The 18,878-nt window shown below is 37.1% G+C and overlaps 1 protein-coding gene across 1 annotated transcript in view; it reads left to right on the top strand.

Annotated features, from left to right (window-relative positions):
- Positions 1 to 18,839, top strand: part of LOC108279973 (mucin-2) — a 29,069-nt gene extending 10,230 nt beyond the window's left edge. The window contains exons 23-42 of the mRNA XM_053688355.1: positions 1 to 195; positions 415 to 657; positions 1,720 to 1,876; positions 2,312 to 2,425; positions 2,638 to 2,779; positions 2,901 to 2,929; positions 3,025 to 6,825; positions 7,421 to 7,665; positions 7,892 to 8,078; positions 11,662 to 11,884; positions 13,026 to 13,204; positions 14,158 to 14,227; positions 14,317 to 14,414; positions 14,784 to 14,815; positions 15,138 to 15,288; positions 15,827 to 15,864; positions 16,647 to 16,754; positions 16,862 to 16,895; positions 17,298 to 17,397; positions 18,185 to 18,839. Coding sequence (XP_053544330.1) covers positions 1 to 195; positions 415 to 657; positions 1,720 to 1,876; positions 2,312 to 2,425; positions 2,638 to 2,779; positions 2,901 to 2,929; positions 3,025 to 6,825; positions 7,421 to 7,665; positions 7,892 to 8,078; positions 11,662 to 11,884; positions 13,026 to 13,204; positions 14,158 to 14,227; positions 14,317 to 14,414; positions 14,784 to 14,815; positions 15,138 to 15,288; positions 15,827 to 15,864; positions 16,647 to 16,754; positions 16,862 to 16,895; positions 17,298 to 17,397; positions 18,185 to 18,347 — 6,309 coding nt within the window. The 3' untranslated portion in view covers positions 18,348 to 18,839. The remainder of the gene's footprint in view (positions 196 to 414; positions 658 to 1,719; positions 1,877 to 2,311; positions 2,426 to 2,637; positions 2,780 to 2,900; positions 2,930 to 3,024; positions 6,826 to 7,420; positions 7,666 to 7,891; positions 8,079 to 11,661; positions 11,885 to 13,025; positions 13,205 to 14,157; positions 14,228 to 14,316; positions 14,415 to 14,783; positions 14,816 to 15,137; positions 15,289 to 15,826; positions 15,865 to 16,646; positions 16,755 to 16,861; positions 16,896 to 17,297; positions 17,398 to 18,184) is intronic.
- The last annotated feature ends 39 nt before the right edge of the window (positions 18,840 to 18,878 follow it).

The following is an 18,878-nucleotide window of genomic DNA, read 5'->3' as shown; positions in this document are numbered from 1 at the left end:
AATGAAGTGACTTTGATCCTCCGTGATATGAATGTAACCGAGAAGCTTCTGGATGGGTGGCACTTCAGAGCTAAGTCACTGTACTCTATCCATACTGTGGGCCTGTATATCATCATCTCTGTGCCTGAACTGGGCCTCAATGTGATTTGGGACAAGCAAACCAAAGTCAAAATTGAGCTGCAGGTCTCATGGAATGTAAGAAGCACTTTCTTTGTATTAAACCTGAAATTAGTCCACTAAATTACTATAGAGGGCTTGATATTAACTTGCCAATACCATGCTATCAATAGTTTAGAACTGTCCATTGTTTGTTTGGAGTATGATCCTGTTCTTAAATCCATATACCTTGTGTCCAGGTTTCCCTGTGTTTTCAAGTCTGTCTTACTCATGTTTCCTTTGTGTGTGGACTGACAGGGTAAAGTGCGGGGCCTGTGTGGTGACTTTGATGGGAAGTTAATGAATGACATGCTGACGAGCAGCTCCACTGTAGTGGCCAGCACACTGGATTTTGGGAACAGCTGGAAGACAGCCGTGCCCCCCTGTTCAGATGTGACCCAGGAATTGTTTCCCTGTGAACACCACTCATACTGCGCTGCTTGGGCGCAGAGACGCTGCATGATTCTACACAGTGACACGTTTAAAGCCTGCCACCTAAAGGTTCTTTACTAGCAATGTTTTTTTGAACATTTATATTTAATTTATATAATTTACATTTATATTTTTAATAGTATAGTTTTCACAGCAAGCCATTTCTGATTTGCCTTTGTGCAGACATGAATGCATCTGTTACATGATCATTTTTCATGTAACATTTTTCATGTTTGCTTGTGACACGTGTGTTTGTTTTGGTTTCTGTCCTGTCTCCACCCCTGTTATGTTAGTGGTTGTCTCTTAATATGTCTCAGCTTTTTATGTTTTACCCTTGATTACGTTTAGTATTTAAACCCCTCGTGTGTCTTTGTTCACTGCACTTCATCTCCCATTCGTAGTTTCTTGATCCTGTTTTCGTCCTTGCGTTTCTGATTTTTGTTCTGCCTAGTTTAGCCCATTTATAGATCACCTGACCCCACGCCTGTTCTTGACTATGTATTTGCTTATTGATTTGGATTTGTCTCCCTGTCTCGTTAACTAAAGCTTTTTACTCTTCTTGCATCTGTCTCCACCTTGTACACATGACACTTTAGCTTTCATTTATACAGATTCTGAAGCCACTTTGGGCTTTTACTGTACCACTTTCATTTAATTATTTTTTTTATATAGGCAAGAAAGAATGAGAAGAGTTAAAAGGGGAGAGAGAGAGAGTCAGATGGGCAGGATGAAAAAAAACCCTATATTAAATTATTTTGGACCACCTGGTAAAATGAAGTTCATGATATGGAAGTTAAGGATAAATTAATTGTATTTGTTTTGTGTGACAAATAATTCATGAATGTTGTTTATTGATTTTTCATGTGCCTGTCTTGATACTTAAGAATGCATATTGTTTAGACGAGACGTGAAATAAGTGTAATGCTATTATACAGAGGTATTTATATGTTATATTTATATTATATGTACATTCCGGTCATCTGAAAGTGACCCCACCTCCCTAACTAGAGTCCCCCTAGTGTATCTTGGCCATTTCCACAACTGCTTATAACATTCAAACATCTATCTAAATTTTGAGAAGAAAACAACAGCTTTTCATTACATCATGTCTGACTTTTCAATAACTTGCAGGTTGATCCAGCACCTTATTACCAGGCCTGTATTCTGGAGTCATGCTCTTGTGATTTTGAGGGCAAGTTCCTGGGATTCTGCACAGCTGTGGCATCATACGCTGATGCCTGCACAACCCAAAATATCTGTATCAAATGGAGGACTCCTGACTTGTGCCGTACGTGTTTTGCAACATTAAAAACATTAAATATTATTGTTTCTTTTTACTTATGAAAGATGCAGTAAGGAAAGAAACGATATCTCTGAGCAATTATTTGTGAGAAGAATTGCAAATTCAAGATACATGTGTCAGATGTGAATTATTTAGTCGAAATTCTAACCATAATTTAACCAAAACAAGGTTTTTTTTAATTATTTTTTTTTTTATAGATAAATATAAATATAATATAAATATAATTCACTAGGGGAGAAAATAAAAATGGTTAAAATCATATGCCATTGTGATATAGGGGTCTTCATCAGTTTAGTTTGGGCTTCCCAAAAGTCCCAGATACTAATCATAAAATTGCTTCCTGGTGGGTGGAAATGTACTCATTAGGTGTTTGCTTACTGGTGCGATCAAAATCCATTGTGTGTGCTCTTTCTTCCACAGCGGTCTATTGTGACTATTACAATGAAGAGGGTCAGTATAACTGGCATTATGAAGCATGTCCTCAACAGATCAAGACTTGTGGGAAAAACAACAAATTCTCTGGAGAGCTTGAAGGTTTTCATTTTTCATTTTGCATCTTTTCAATTTCTTGCATCATCATGTCCTAGTTATGCTTTTTGGATAATAATGGATAACTTTATTAATTGGGTTTCTATTCTTTTTTCGTCAGTATGTAAGATGTTTGCACTAAATATTTATTATGAGTCTATTAATGGCTAACAGTTATATGGTGATAAACATTTATATAAGTGCATGTTTTGGCTAAGGTTGTTACCCACGGTGCCCTGCTGAGATGCCATATTATGATGAGAACAGAAGAATATGTTCCAGTTTGGACAGCTGCACTTGTTACTTCAACAACACTGTGGTTGGACCTGGTGCTAAAGTGACTACACCTAGTGAATGCTGGTTAGTTTGAATCATATGTGCAATTATGAGTTTTATTTATTTATTTTTTTTAAATAACCCTAATTATGAGTTTTTTTTCTGCTACCCCTAATACCTTATGATTTGTGTTCTTTTGCCATAGTGATTGCATTGGTGGGCAAATGATTTGCGGTGAGTTTTATACCCTGGATATGTTTACAAGATGTCAGTTTTGATTCTAATGTATCCAATTAAAAATCTGTTTACTAATGTGTTAATACCCACAGAAATTTGTAAAACAACACCCAAAATGACACCAGAAATCACCCCGCTAACAACTATTACAACAGAGGCAACTGTAACCACCACAACAATATTAACCACAACTGGACCTACAACTCCAACTACACTAATTACAACTACACCAGAGACACCTGTAACAACCTCTACCTTTTCAACTCCAACTACAACAGAGACAACAGTAATCACACCAACTACAGAAACCACAACTGAAGAACCTACATCAACTTCTACACCAGGAACCACCACTACAAAAACAACTGAGGAACCTACAACTACAACCCCACTTACAATTATAACAGAGACAACACTGACCACCAAAACATCAACCCCAGAAATCTCAACTGATGAACTTGAAACTACAACTCCACTAACTACAACTACAATGCCATTAACTACAAGTACAACAGAGACACCCATAACCACAATTGTGTACACAACAGAAACAACAGCACCAAACATAGAAACTGGGACCACGTCCACCCACTCTAGTCCAGATTTTCAAGTGTCAACCTTCACAAGTACTACATCAGGCACCACCACTACAAAAACAACTGAGGTACCTACAACTACAACCCCACTTACAACAATTACAACAGAGACACCACTGACCACCAAAACATCAAGCCCAGAAATCTCAACTGATGAACCTGAAACTACAACTCCACTAACTACAACTACAATGCCACTAACTACAAGTACAACAGAGACACCCATAACTACAGTTGTGTATACAACAGAAACAACAGCACCAAACATAGAAACTGGGACCACATCCACTCACTCCAGTCCAGATTTTCAAGTGTCAACCTTCACAAGTACTACATCAGGAACCACCACTACAAAAACAACTGAGGAACCTACAACTACAACCCCACTTACAACAATTACAACAGAGACACCACTGACCACCAAAACATCAAGCCCAGAAATCTCAACTGATGAACCTGAAACTACAACTCCACTAACTACAACTACAATGCCACTAACTACAAGTACAACAGAGACACCCATAACCACAGTTGTGTACACAACAGAAACAACAGCACCAAACATAGAAACTGGGACCACGTCCACCCACTCTAGTCCAGATTTTCAAGTTTCAACCTTCACAAGTACTACATCAGGAACCACCACTACAAAAACAACTGAGGAACCTACAACTACAACCCCACTTACAACAATTACAACAGAGACACCACTGACCACCAAAACATCAAGCCCAGAAATCTCAACTGATGAACCTGAAACTACAACTCCACTAACTACAACTACAATGCCACTAACTACAAGTACAACAGAGACACCCATAACTACAGTTGTGTATACAACAGAAACAACAGCACCAAACATAGAAACTGGGACCACATCCACTCACTCCAGTCCAGATTTTCAAGTGTCAACCTTCACAAGTACTACATCAGGAACCACCACTACAAAAACAACTGAGGAACCTACAACTACAACCCCACTTACAACAATTACAACAGAGACACCACTGACCACCAAAACATCAAGCCCAGAAATCTCAACTGATGAACCTGAAACTACAACTCCACTAACTACAACTACAATGCCACTAACTACAAGTACAACAGAGACACTTATAACCACAGTTGTGTACACAACAGAAACAACAGCACCAAACATAGAAACTGGGACCATGTCCACCCACTCTAGTCCAGATTTTCAAGTATCAACCTTCACAAGTACTACATCAGGAACCACCACTACAAAAACAACTGAGGAACCTACTACAACCCCACTTACAACAATTACAACAGAGACACCACTGACCACCAAAACATCAAGCCCAGAAATCTCAACTGATGAACCTGAAACTACAACTCCACTAACTACAACTACAATGCCACTAACTACAAGTACAACAGAGACACTTATAACCACAGTTGTGTACACAACAGAAACAACAGCACCATATATAGAAACTGGGACCTCGTCCACCCACTCTAGTCCAGATTTTCAAGTGTCAACCTTCACAAGTACTACATCAGGAACCACCACTGCAAAAACAACTGAGGAACCTACAACTACAACCCCACTTGCAACAATTACAACAGAGACACCACTGACCACCAAAACATCAAGCCCAGAAATCTCAACTGATGAACCTGAAACTACAACTCCACTAACTACAACTACAATGCCACTAACTACAAGTACAACAGAGACACTTATAACCACAGTTGTGTACACAACAGAAACAACAGCACCATATATAGAAACTGGGACCTCGTCCACCCACTCTAGTCCAGATTTTCAAGTGTCAACCTTCACAAGTACTACATCAGGAACCACCACTACAAAAACAACTGAGGAACCTACAACTACAACCCCACTTGCAACAATTACAACAGAGACACCACTGACCACCAAAACATCAAGCCAAGAAATCTCAACTGATGAACCTGAAACTACAACTCCACTAACTACAACTACAATGCCACTAACTACAAGTACAACAGAGACACCCATAACTACAGTTGTGTATACAACAGAAACAACAGCACCAAACATAGAAACTGGGACCACGTCCACTCACTCCAGTCCAGATTTTCAAGTCTCAACCTTCACAAGTACTACATCAGGAACCACCACTACAAAAACAACTGAGGAACCTACAACTACAACTCCACTTACAACAATTACAACAGAGACACCACTGACCACCAAAACATCAAGCCCAGAAATCTCAACTGATGAACCTGAAACTACAACTCCACTAACTACAACTACAATGCCACTAACTACAAGTACAACAGAGACACCCATAACCACAGTTGTGTACACAACAGAAACAACAGCACCAAACATAGAAACTGGGACCACGTCCACTCACTCCAGTCCAGATTTTCAAGTGTCAACCTTCACAAGTACTACAACAGAAACCACCACTACAAAAACAACTGAGGAACCTACAACTACAACCCCACTTACAACAATTACAACAGAGACACCACTGACCACCAAAACATCAAGCCCAGAAATCTCAACTGATGAACCTGAAACTACAACTCCACTAACTACAACTACAATGCCACTAACTACAAGTACAATAGAGACACCCATAACCACAGTTGTGTACACAACAGAAACAACAGCACCAAATATAGAAACTGGGACCACGTCCACCCACTCTAGTCCAGATTTTCAAGTATCAACCTTCACAAGTACTACATCAGGAACCACCACTACAAAAACAACTGAGGAACCTACAACTACAACCCCACTTACAACAATTATAACAGAGACACCACTGACCACATCAACCCCAGAAATCTCAACTGAAGAACCTAAAACTACAACTTCACTAACTACAACAGACATACCTATAAGTGTATCAACACCAGAAATCACAACTGTATCTAAGCCTACAACTTCACTAACTACTACTACAACAGAAATCACAACTGAAGAACCTACATCAACTTCTACACAAGGAACCACCACTACAAAAACAACTGAAAAACCTACAACTACAACCCCACTAATAACAACTCCATTAACTATAACAGAGACAACTGTAACCACATCAATACCAACAACCATAACTGTACCTAATACTGATTGCAAGGATCTGATTAAAAACCACACTTGGCAAGATGGTTATCAATGGACAGAGGACTGCTTCAATAAAGCTTGCATAAATGGTGTTATTGAGTTGAGACCTGTGATATGTCAAATGCCAGAAAAACCTGTGTGCCCAAGAGGAATGATACAACTGGTAAAAGATGAGCAGGGCTGTTGTGAAACCTGGCAGTGTGACTGTGAGTGCAATGGCTCTTTCTACTGTTTTAGAGCACTGTAAGACACATATAACAAACTAATATTGTTAAAATAATATCTGGGGATATTCCAAATGCGATCTCATTTGTTTCTACTACATTTTTACAACATAGTGTATAATATCGTAGATATTTAGCTATTTATTTATTTAGTTACTCAACCTGCTTTTTTCTTTTTGAGGACCTCCTGAGAAAAACTATAATCCTAAAATAAATTTTTACATCAGAACTCAACAGCAATTACAACAACAGATGGCATTGCCTGATTTCCTCAAAGGCAATCATGTAAATACAATTTCTGCTGGGCAGAGTGCCTAAAGAGGTTCTTTTATTTTACATACTCTAACATCATTAGCCACTGATATTACATCCTGAAATTCTTATAATAGAACAAGCCTATAGTCTTGAAAGTCATTTTACATTAGGATTCTTTTCAGAAGGAAAGTCTCTTCAGAATTCTACATTTTCCTTATATTTTTATTCACACCAAATATACCAGCTACCTAAGCTATGCCCTGAGATTCTACCCCTTTTGTGATTACAAATTGTGCTAAAATTTCTCCAATGTTTTCCCCAGGTCAATGTGATATCTTTGGAGACCCACACTACACTTCCTTTGCTGGACAAGACTTTGTGTTCCTGGAAAACTGTACATATATTCTGGTGGAGGAAAGGACTCCACATCACTATCTCAGCATCAGCATTGATAATTACTACTGTGAGCCATCTGCTTCCTGTGCCAAGGGCATCATTCTGAAGTACCAAAACAACACAGTCACAATTCAAGTGCTTCAAGATCCTAATGAAATGCCCATGTTAGAAGTAGGTCTATATAAATGCACAGACATGAATACCATTATTGTTCAGTACAAGTTGTACAAGTTGTTCAGTTTTGTGGTGAATCTCAGGTAGAGGTGGTAATGACTTGGTCCATGTGCATTTGAGGTGCTTATGATTTTAGTGTTTGTACATGTTAAAATATGGTACTCTGTATTTGTGCAATGTTTGTGCAATTGTAAGTTTGAATCTTCTCTGTTATATTTTCAAGACTACTCTGAATCAAGTAACAATAACACCACCATATGAAGTAGATGGACTCAGGTTTGAGAGCAGTGATGCAAAAATCTACATTCACATTGAAGAGATCCGCTCATACATGTTTCTCAGTGTATGGAACACACTGCAGATCAATCTGGCAATGGAGCACTTCGTCAATAACACACAGGGACAATGTGGTAAGTGACCAGCAGTTCGGCTTGCTTTGTAACTGTGATATATGCTTTTTTCCCCAAATAGTGTACTGAAGGCTAACAGGCATTAGCTGCAATAGCCAAATTTCACAAATATGTTGAAAAGTGAATGCCTCATACTGTATCAGTTCAAAGTGTTTTTAAATATTACTAATGTAGAGTTATACTGTAAGCACATGTATTTTCAGGTACTATAGTCATAATATTGTAATGTACTGTTCATGAGAAGTTATACCATGTATTATTTTAGTTTCTCTGTATGGAAGGAGGGCGGAGCAATGAACGAGAGAAAGTGAGAGAGAGAGAGAGAGAGAGAGAGAGAGAGAGAGAGAGAGAGAGAGAGAGAGAGAGAGAGAGAGAGAGAGAGAGATGGAAACACGCAGTAAAATGAGTCTGCAGTAAATGGTTGTCTGTGTTATCCATAAAACATTACACTGGTGACTAGGATTGGAATACCCTATGCTTAGAAATAGCAAGGGAAACTCTGAAGAATATAGCAGAACATAAGAAGGGAAAGGATGGTTGCCTGCGAGTCCGAATGGACGGAGGCAGAGAGTGTCACTAGCTTTATTCGTGGGGTAGGGTGACATCTAACGGACAGAGTGAGCAGAACAACCATGTGAGAAAATAAATTACACAGGAAAATGGCCACAATAGGTCGAGTGCCTGAGTTTACAGTTTACAGAACTAAGGAGGATTTTGATACTATTTAGAGAGATTTGAGCGATGGATCTCAGCAAATGAAATTATTGAGGGGAAAAAAGCAGATGTGTTCCTGAGTATTTTAGGACCTGTGGAATACAGCCTCTTAAAAAGTCTAGTTGAGTCATCAAAAGTACGCAGCTTAACATATCAGGAATTACTCAGATCCTGTCTGAACATTTCAAGCCCAAGATTTTACCAACATAACCAAAGTCCAGGGGAAACGATTTCTGATGAGTTTTTGGCATTGAAACATCTTGCAAGTTCTTGTGAATTTGGAACAATTTTAGGTGAGGCTCTCAGGGGCAGATTTGTCTGTGGACTTGCAGGAGAGGTTTATCACAGAAGGTTACTGTCAGAAAAGGACCTTACTTTTAAGAAGGCATGCAATGTTGCTCTCACATTAGAATTAGCGCACAAGGACAGCAAGGAGTTGGGTGCTCATCCATCAATCCTCATCCATCAATGAGGAACTGTTTAAGTTATTTACTGTCTACACTGCACAAGCCAAGGTAGATGGCATTTATATTGATATTCACAAAGGTGGTAGAACAGTTAGCATGCAACTAAACACAGGAGCTTCCTTGTCTTTGATCCCAGAATACATCTATAAAAACAAATTGAAGGACAGTAGGTTGCATCCAACCTCTATTCATCTGGTTTCATACACTGGGGACAAAAGTCTGGGGACAAAATTCCTGTGTTGGGTGAGCTCAAGGTTTCTGTCACATATGAGACAACAATGCTCATTACCATTGATTGTGGTCAAGGGAAACAAATCTCCATTGCTGGAGTGTAACTGGCTCCAGAAAATATCCTTAAACTGGAAGGAGATCTTTAGTTTGAGAAAAGTGACATCGGTGTGTGTTCTTTCCCTCTCTGATGTACTTGAAAAACATTTGGAGATGGATATGGCAAGATCAGTGGCTTCAAAGCAAAAGTGAGAGTGCAAGAAGGATCTCAACCTATCTCTTAACATATGCTCTTAAGGAAGCAGTAGAGAAGGAGCTTGATTATTTGGAGAGAAATGGAATTATCTCTCAGTTCAGTAGTAGTTATTGGGCGGCCCCAATAGTGGTTGTGCCAAAAAAAGACAAGACAGTGTCTGTGTGGTGTGTGGTGATTATAAGACTGTGTGGTGATTGTGAAGTCACAGTCTACAAATGCATTCTCACAGAGAAATATCCACTACCAAATGTGGAGGATCTCTTCACCACATTGGTCTTCAGTAAGCTTGATCTGTCATTTGCATATCAGCAGCTTGAGGTGGACGCTGAATCCGAACAGTATCTTATCATAAACACGGACAAGGGCCAGCTTAAGTAATTTCCTCGCTTATGCTTGCCTATGGAATTTCCACAGCACCTGTGATTTTCCAACACACAATGGCACAAATCCTGCAGGGACTCGAACATGTAAGTGTGTTTTATGGATGATATTTTGGTTTTGGCGGCAGTACTAGAACATCAGGTAGTACTGGACAAAGTACTCTCGTGACTTCAACAACATGGAGTAAGGGTAAAAATTTTTTTAAATGTGAATTCCTCTGTAACTCTGTAGAATACTTGTAGTTTAAAGGTGTATCTCACATGTGTTACCTTCAGGGGAGGAACACCCCATTGCATTTGCATCAAGGACCTTAACAGAAAGTGAGCAAAACTATGCACAGATTGAAAAGGAGGCCCTGAGCATAGTCTTCGGAGTCAAAAAGTTTTCCATATATTTATATGGACGTACGTTCCATCTGCTAACCGATCATAAACCTCTTCTTGCTTTCTTAGGTTCCAGGTCTGCCATTCCTACATTCCTACACTGCTGCCCTCCGCATGCAACACTGGATTTTGCTTCTGTTGGCCTATGATTAATGATAATGATAATGATAATGAGACTTTATTGGTCACATATACAGTAGAGCATTATGACAGAGTACAGACCGTTGTCTGATCACGCAAATGCGGATGTCCAGATTACCATGTGAGGAAACCTCTCACATGGGGGGGGGACTGTATTTCAAGTTTCAAATGTAGAGGAATTGCCCATCTGTGCAAAGGACATTGCCCATTTGGCAAGAGGATATCTCTTGTGGCCAGGGCTTGACCAAGACATCCAGAACTTTGTAAGTCAGTGCACTCCATGTGAATTTGGGCGAAATCAATCCCCCAGCACTCCTCTTCATCCATGGTCATGGACGAAAACACCCTGGGAGCGCATTCACATCGACTATGCAGAAATAGACAAGCAACACTTCTTGGTGATTGTGGATGTCCAGTCAAAGTGGGTGGAAATTTTCTGCACTCAGCTGACCAATGCTGAGAAGACTGTTAACCTCTTGTGTCATCTCTGGGCTTCATATGGATTTCCAAAAGTGCTGGTGTCAGACAATGGTCCTCCATTAATTTCTAAGGAGTTTGAGTAGTTCTTATGGAACAATGGTGTGCGTCATGTCTTGTCACCTCCATATCATCCAGCCACAAACGGTCAAGCAGAGATGGTTGTACAAACCTTCAAAAAGGCATGGAAAAGGTTGCACGCACAGGCTGTAGAGTAACAGAATGAACACCTGCTAAACTGTACCTTTAAAGACAACCTCGTATCTCTCTGACGTTGTTGAAGCCTGATATGTCTGCTGTAGTTGTAGTATATAATATGTCACTTATCACTTAAAAGGTATTATTGTACTTGAAGTCGTACTATATGTGAATAGTATATGAATAGTTAAGGTGCTGTATTTCTTGTTAGTATATTGCATAATAAGCTTTCAAAGAAATATAATTAATAAGTCAGTCAGTTACATCGCAAATGTTGGTTTAATTGTATGGCTTATGTATATGGGATCATTCTAGGTTCCTCTTATTCTCATTTACAGGTGTTTGTGGAGGTGCCTCATGTATACGCAGAGATGGTTCAGTTGAGCGTGACGACTGCTGTGATAAGACTGCATATGAATGGATAGAGGATGATCCACTGAAATCATACTGTCAACAAGCCCCCCGGCATGTCCCTTGTTTCCCTGACAACCCACCAACAGATATTTCTCCAACGACAGTACCACAGTGCACGGCTCCTCTCTGTGAAATCCTTAGACATGAGTAAGCTTTTCAACTCGTTCTTCAGCTTCAAAGTCAAGGAAAAGAGTTGCTGGGTTTTTATAATGTACATTACAGATCGTCTATCAAACTAGCAAATAAGTGTATTGACATACTGTATATAGTATATTCATATGCACTAAGGTATCGATTTTATAAAAGTTTGCAAAAAAAAAAGTTTTTGCATGTGCAAAAACACATGGACACTTCAAAACATCCATAAAAATTACCAAGTTGATTAACAACAGGTTTTAAGGAAATTAATGCTCTTTATTTATGCTCCTTAGCAGGTTTACTAGGTGTACCAATATAATAATTAATGAACAAGGAACTCAGCATACAGTGTATTGTTGAGAATGCATTTGCATTTACTGTACAGTGGTGCTTGAAAGTTTGTGAACCCTTTAGAAAGTAAATGACCAAGTATAATATTTTTGTTTCACTTGTTTAATTTGTTTCTCTTTGTCTACTTTTAGGACTTGTGTGGAAATCTGATGATGTTTTATGTCATATTTATCAGAAATATAGAAAAGGTTTTCAAGCTAACTTTCAAGCACCACTGTACATTTAGAGAATTTGGCAGATAATTTACAGAATTGCTTTGTAATCTCCATCAAAAACATCATGCTAACATTTTCCTCTGCGTGTGTTCAGTTGTGTTCTGCAGTGGCTAGCTTTATGTGTTTCAGAGGAAACACCTAACAATAAAGTACCCTTAAAACTAAAAGCCTATCTTAAAAAGCAGAGAAAAGGTCCAAGATACAAAACTTTATAGCACACATTTTGTAAACTTATTTATAAATATATCCTAGCCATGGGAAGGAATTTTGCATATCTGTTTCTGTTTCCATATCCATCCATCCCTCTTCTACCGCTTACTCCTTTTCAGGGTCACGGGTTTCCATATCGTTTGAGATTAAGTGAAATGACATATAATTAGAGGTAATTTAAATTAAATTAAATAGAATTATATCGCTATAAAATTAAAACAGAAAAGAACAGTGTAGACAGATGAATTTTAGTCAGGGACTACCTGCAAAAAGGGTGGTAGAGCTACATTCTCAGTTTGTTGCATTTCTATTTTCTGGTTGTTTGTAGAATATATGTAAGTATAATTAATATAAGTATGCTGTTTGAATCTCAGAGTGTTCAGCGAATGCAGTGGGGACATTGATGTGGAGAGACTGGTGAGTAACTGCAAGTTTGACTACTGTGTGGCCCACAACCGTGCCACTGTGTGCTCCCCACTAGAGTATCTAGCTAACCACTGCATGAAGATGGGCTTCTGTGTGGCCTGGAGAAACCTCATCAATGGAACTTGTGGTAAGGCTGTTTTACCTGCATGCATAGGACACTTGCAGAGATTGCAGATGTCTTATTGGCTGGTAGCGATAGAGCTGATTCAGAATACTGATTCAGACTGTCTGTCTGTCTTTTAGAAATTGTTCTTTAAGCATTAAAGGCATACCTTAGGTCCAATGACCTCTGACCCCACCCAACCTCCATCATACAAACTTCCAAATGTAATATGTCACATGATCCAAGTTAAAAAAAGAGAAAATTTATATTGGTGCAAACTGCTGTCCTACAACCAAATAACATTGAAAAAGCATTTAAGTATTCAGATCTTAGATATTTACTATGATAGCTTTCTATTATCTATCTATCTATTTAACATTTAAAATATCAGTAAGCGTAATTTATATATATTCATAATTTATTGGGTACTTTCAATTGGGAGGTGGCTGTGCTGAACCCTAACCCCTAAATTTCGACTTATGAAAATTATATTGAAATGATGTTTGCATTTTATTCCATTGTTGTCTTTAAAAATATATTTTTGATTAAAATAAAATGTGATATATATATATATATATATATATATATATATATATATATATATATAACATTTTATTTTAATCAAAAATATATTTTATATTTATATACATAATATAAATATATATATATATATATATATATATATACATACATATATATATATATATATATATATATATATATATATATATATATATATATATATATATATATATATATATATATAAACGGACTTTGACATAATTTAAATTATGTTAAATATGATTGCCAGAAATAAATATGTAGTATAGTATATGTAATATAGTAAAGCATCCATGTACTTTAGGGTTTGAAACAGATACAGGCATTTTACAAACAGGTTTATCTGCTGTGACAGGATGAAATGCTTCATGTTGTCCATTCTTTTATATGTTTTAAAACAATATTTCCTTTCTTAGACATTACTTGTCCTGAAGGAATGATTTTTGATGAGTGCCGGAGCACCCCAACTGATTTCTGCCGTGGCGGGTTAGTTTCGTGTCTATTTTGATTAACAGTGTTTAAATGTGCTGTAGCTAACTTGTGGTGAGTCTGTCTTATGTATGTTCTTCACATAGTGAGCGTGTTTCGGGGACAGAGAGGTCTGGTTGCTTCTGCCCAGACAATCAGCTATTTGCTGAGACACACAAGAAGATCTGTGTATCTGAATGCACCAGTGAGTGGTTACCATTCTTTAATGTCATGTATAAACATCATCAGGATTTCTTGTGCCCTCTGTGTCAGCATATTTCATATACATAAATTGAAATAATATGTGTTGAAAATCATCTTTAAGCTATACAATTTAAGCATGTCAGGTGAACCGACAATTTTCTTGTGGCTATAATACACTTGAATTAATGCTGACATTCTGCACTCATGTCTTTCTTTGTCACTGAAAGATTTTTGTAGTATCAAAATGTGGATTGTCTAGTTCATATGTTCTTATCTACCCCATATTTGTTGTTATCTCATTAGTGTTTTTAAACTGACATTTCCTGTGTGAGATAAATGTGTATAAATGCCTGGTTTGCTTTTTTATTAGACTGTAAAGGTCCACTGGGAGAACCCATGCCGGTGAGATATTACCTATTACCTATGATTAATAAAGGCTTACCAGTTACCCACAAATCAGTGACTGAGCATGAGGAAATTCCTGTGGCATTATAGCATGTATCTATTAACCAAAACCACAACTAAAATCTTGACCTTTTCACACACCTTCTTAAAGAAAATCAGCAAAGCCTAAAATGGCTCTGAAACAGATATATAGATAGATTGTTAGAGTGGAGCCTTTCCATTAATTTCAAACTGATCAGATTGTTAAAAAAAAAAAAAAAAAAAAAAAAAGGTTTATTTCCCACCAAGTCTCTGATTGTAATCCAAATCTCTGTCTAAGGTTGGGGCAGTATGGGAGTCAAATTGCCACATATGCACATGCAATAATCAGACTCGGACAGAAGAATGCACGCCAAAACCTTCTGCTCCAACTCCCATATGCGGTCCTGGTTCTGTTCTCATCTCTGACTGCTGCAACAACCAGATATGCGGTAATTTAGCACTTCATCAACTCCACTTCAGCCTTTCAGTACATGTGCTGTAATTACTGAAAAACCATGTCAACCCTTAAGTTCTGTTAATTAAAAAATAAATTCAATGTTCATTTCAAATAAAACTAATAGTGTGATCACCTACCTTTGCAGGAAGGATTATTTTGGGGTTCTACATCCATAAACATTCATTACATAGCTAAATACTGAGGTGAACATTAGTTATATTGGGTATTTTAAGATAATATTAATATTTCTATCAAATTTTATCAGATTATTTTACAATTTAAAGCGATGATCTGTTAATCATGTTAAGTGAACAAACATAAACGTTAAAGCACTGTGCCTAAAATATTACTACCACTCTCTGTAATGTTTGCTTTCATTAGCATGGAATCAACTATTGCAGACTTCAAAATCCTTGATAATGCTATTGACTAGATGTTGATGGATCAGTGTCACTTACTAAACCTTCATAATTTCTCAAAAGCATTGCTATATTGTTGTAATTAACATTGCTTAACCCTTTCATTCACAGTTGAGAAGACTTGCGAATATGGTGGAACAATATATAAGGTCAGTTCCCGCTATTTTGGTCTCTGTGTACAGAACGTGGAGAAGGTACTACAGGTTAAGTGGAATATTTTTACTGACCAGGATAAAGTGGTTACTGAAAGTCGATGAATGATTTTCTCACATTGTTGACACACATGAAAGAAGTAGAGTTCCCCTACCTTCTAAATCTCAATTTAACACCTGGGTATATGTAATGCAGAATAATTATCAGTATTTTATTCAAAAACATTCATATTAATCTCAAAGAGCACTCACAATTTCCAGTACTAATCACATTAGGAATTAATTAATCCTGTGTTATCCTGGGTTTAGTGTATAGCAGAGCTCTTCAGGCTTATCTGCCAATAGCTGGTGTAGCTTCACGTTGTTTAGATAGATCGATACTTACTTACTTACTTTATTGATCCCAAGGGAAACAGTCACAGTAGTGTTAAAAAGAGAAACATTTAACAATAACAATAAATACAGTAAGATAGCTCTCTACAAAAAAAAGTGTCACCAAACTTGTAAACAATGCTCTTAGATATTGTGCAAGTGTGTAAGAAAGTGGGGGAGGTGTCAGTTAAAATGTAGCATGAAGTAGTTACCGTATTATTATTATTAGTCCAGCCAATAAGAAGATACACCTAATAGTAGTAGCAGAAACAGAAATGTCTCCTGCTTTTCTGGAGTGAAGACCTACAGCACACCATCTTTTTGTGTACAAGAGAATAAGACCTATCCTGAATGACACTGAACAAATGGAGTGTATAATGCTGATGTTTTTTGCATGGACACCTCAGGTGGCTGAAACATGGAAGGACCCCCGGAGCCCTTGTGAAACATTTCATTGTACAACAGAAGGCACTGAAATAGAGAAGACTGTGTGTCCACAGCAGACCTCTCCTGAGGTGAGTCTGCCCAAAGTATAACACACTTGCAATCTTAGCATATAGCATCACTGGTATGGATTTTAAGTTCTCTCTGACTTCTTCTTTTTTTGATTGTGCTTATCTAGGAACATTGGGATGAACATCATTGCTGCTATTCATGTATGTGAAATATCTTCATCTCATTCTTTTGCTTTTAAACAAACACAGTGGAATAGTTTGGGAAAATTCTGAAGAATTTATAGTGGATAAATACATGGAGAGATTATTTTATGAAAAAAAAGTGCTTGCCAAAATTTTTTGGTGTAAGCTTTCTAGTACACTTCTGGGTGCAACATATAGATGGACATTTAACCATTACTTTCATTCAGTCATCTCTTTTTTTTTTTTTTTTTTTTTTTTACCAAAATCAACACACCCATTATTTGTAGTGACAAATGTGACACACACACACACACACACACACACACACACACACACACACACACACACACACACACACACACACATTTACTTCAGTTACTATTTTATGTTGTTCTCACTTGGCTTGTGTAAACCTTCTAGGTAACACAACGTGTGGAGTCAGACTATCCAAAATGACTGTTGAGAACTGCACTGAGGTGATGCTGCCCACCTGTGAAGGCAACTGTGCTTCAGGCTCCCTGTAAGACTCACAATTTATTAAGCTTTTTTTGGTCATGGTTAACCTTAAAAGTAAATGATACTCTTATGGCAATAAAGCTTTCTAAACAATAATCCTTAAGAGATGCATTCGTAATGTGAAATATTTACACACATATTATATATATATATATATATATATATATATATATATATATATATATATATATATATATATATATATGTATACGTACCTTTATGTGCCACCCATATTTCCCATTGTTTTGGTTCCAATCTAGTTAAAGCATGGCTGCAGTTAATTATTAATTATAATAATATTGATTTTGTACATATACATTTGTCCTTTTTGAAAGCAAGCAAATATGAGATTACAAACAATCTAAAACCATGTACATTTTCAATGCATGTGTCCTGTAGTCCATTAATCAATTAAGCCTAATATCAAAAGAATACACATAGACCTATGTGAACAAAAATTTAACACTGCTTTCAATTTAAAAAAAAATATGAACCATATGAATTCAATATGAACAAAATAATTTACTCAAGTAAATTATTGCATTTCCACACTGTTTTGGTGAAATATATTTATGCTTTCTTAAAAGTTTATAGGCAGAAATGCCCCGTCCCCTTTTTTTGTTGCCAAAATACAATTTATTTATTTTTTATTTTGTAACCTTTTTTTCATCTGATTGCCAGAATTCAGACTCAGTGATATCTGATTGGTTTTCCCCAGTTACCACACGTACATATCGAATGAGTTGTATGTTCATGGTTAAGTAATGCTCGCGTGTGCTGTTGTTTTGTAGCTGGGTGATTTCTGGAGAAGATCTGCAGTTAGAGCATAATCGGTTCAGCTGCCGCGAGAGTAACTATGAGATGAGACAGATCTCTCTGGACTGCAGTGGAGCTACAGTTGCACAATACACCTACAAACACATCACCAGCTGTGAGTGCCAGCGTGAAGTCTGAAGGTTTTTGCAATGTCACTGTAATGCTCAGAGAATTGAGGCTGAGGTTTTACATCTACAATCCATACATATATCTTGATTTGCACGATTTGTTGTCTTTATACATGATCAGTGATTGAGCTGGGAGTTTTAATTAAATTATCTGTCTTTTTTTGTGCATGTAATATCTGGTGTTTTCTGCTTTCAGTGCCAAAATCCAATATGAATTCTCTGTCAGACATTTGTTTTCTTTAAATTTTAATCATGTGATTAAAATAAAAAATCTAACAATCTCAGGTTTAAAAGTTAATCTAATATAGCTAAAGTTGAGATTGCTGCTTTAATTCTTTTATGCTATATCATATCATATCAATGCTATATCATGTTCTTGAATATTTCCTTTTTGTTTTTAAAGCACTTTATAATAATGGTTGTAAATGATTGTATAATGCCTCTCAATGATGGATTCATATGTAATCAATAAATAAAGATATGCAAAGTAGTGTTTAACATGTATTTATTTCATTGTCTGCTTTTTTGGTAACAAACTTAA

This window comes from Ictalurus punctatus, chromosome 19 (assembly GCF_001660625.3).
Source record: "Ictalurus punctatus breed USDA103 chromosome 19, Coco_2.0, whole genome shotgun sequence".
Taxonomy (NCBI): domain Eukaryota; kingdom Metazoa; phylum Chordata; class Actinopteri; order Siluriformes; family Ictaluridae; genus Ictalurus; species Ictalurus punctatus.
The sequence above is the reverse complement of the archived record's forward strand: the minus strand, read 5'-3'. Positions and strand labels throughout refer to the sequence as shown.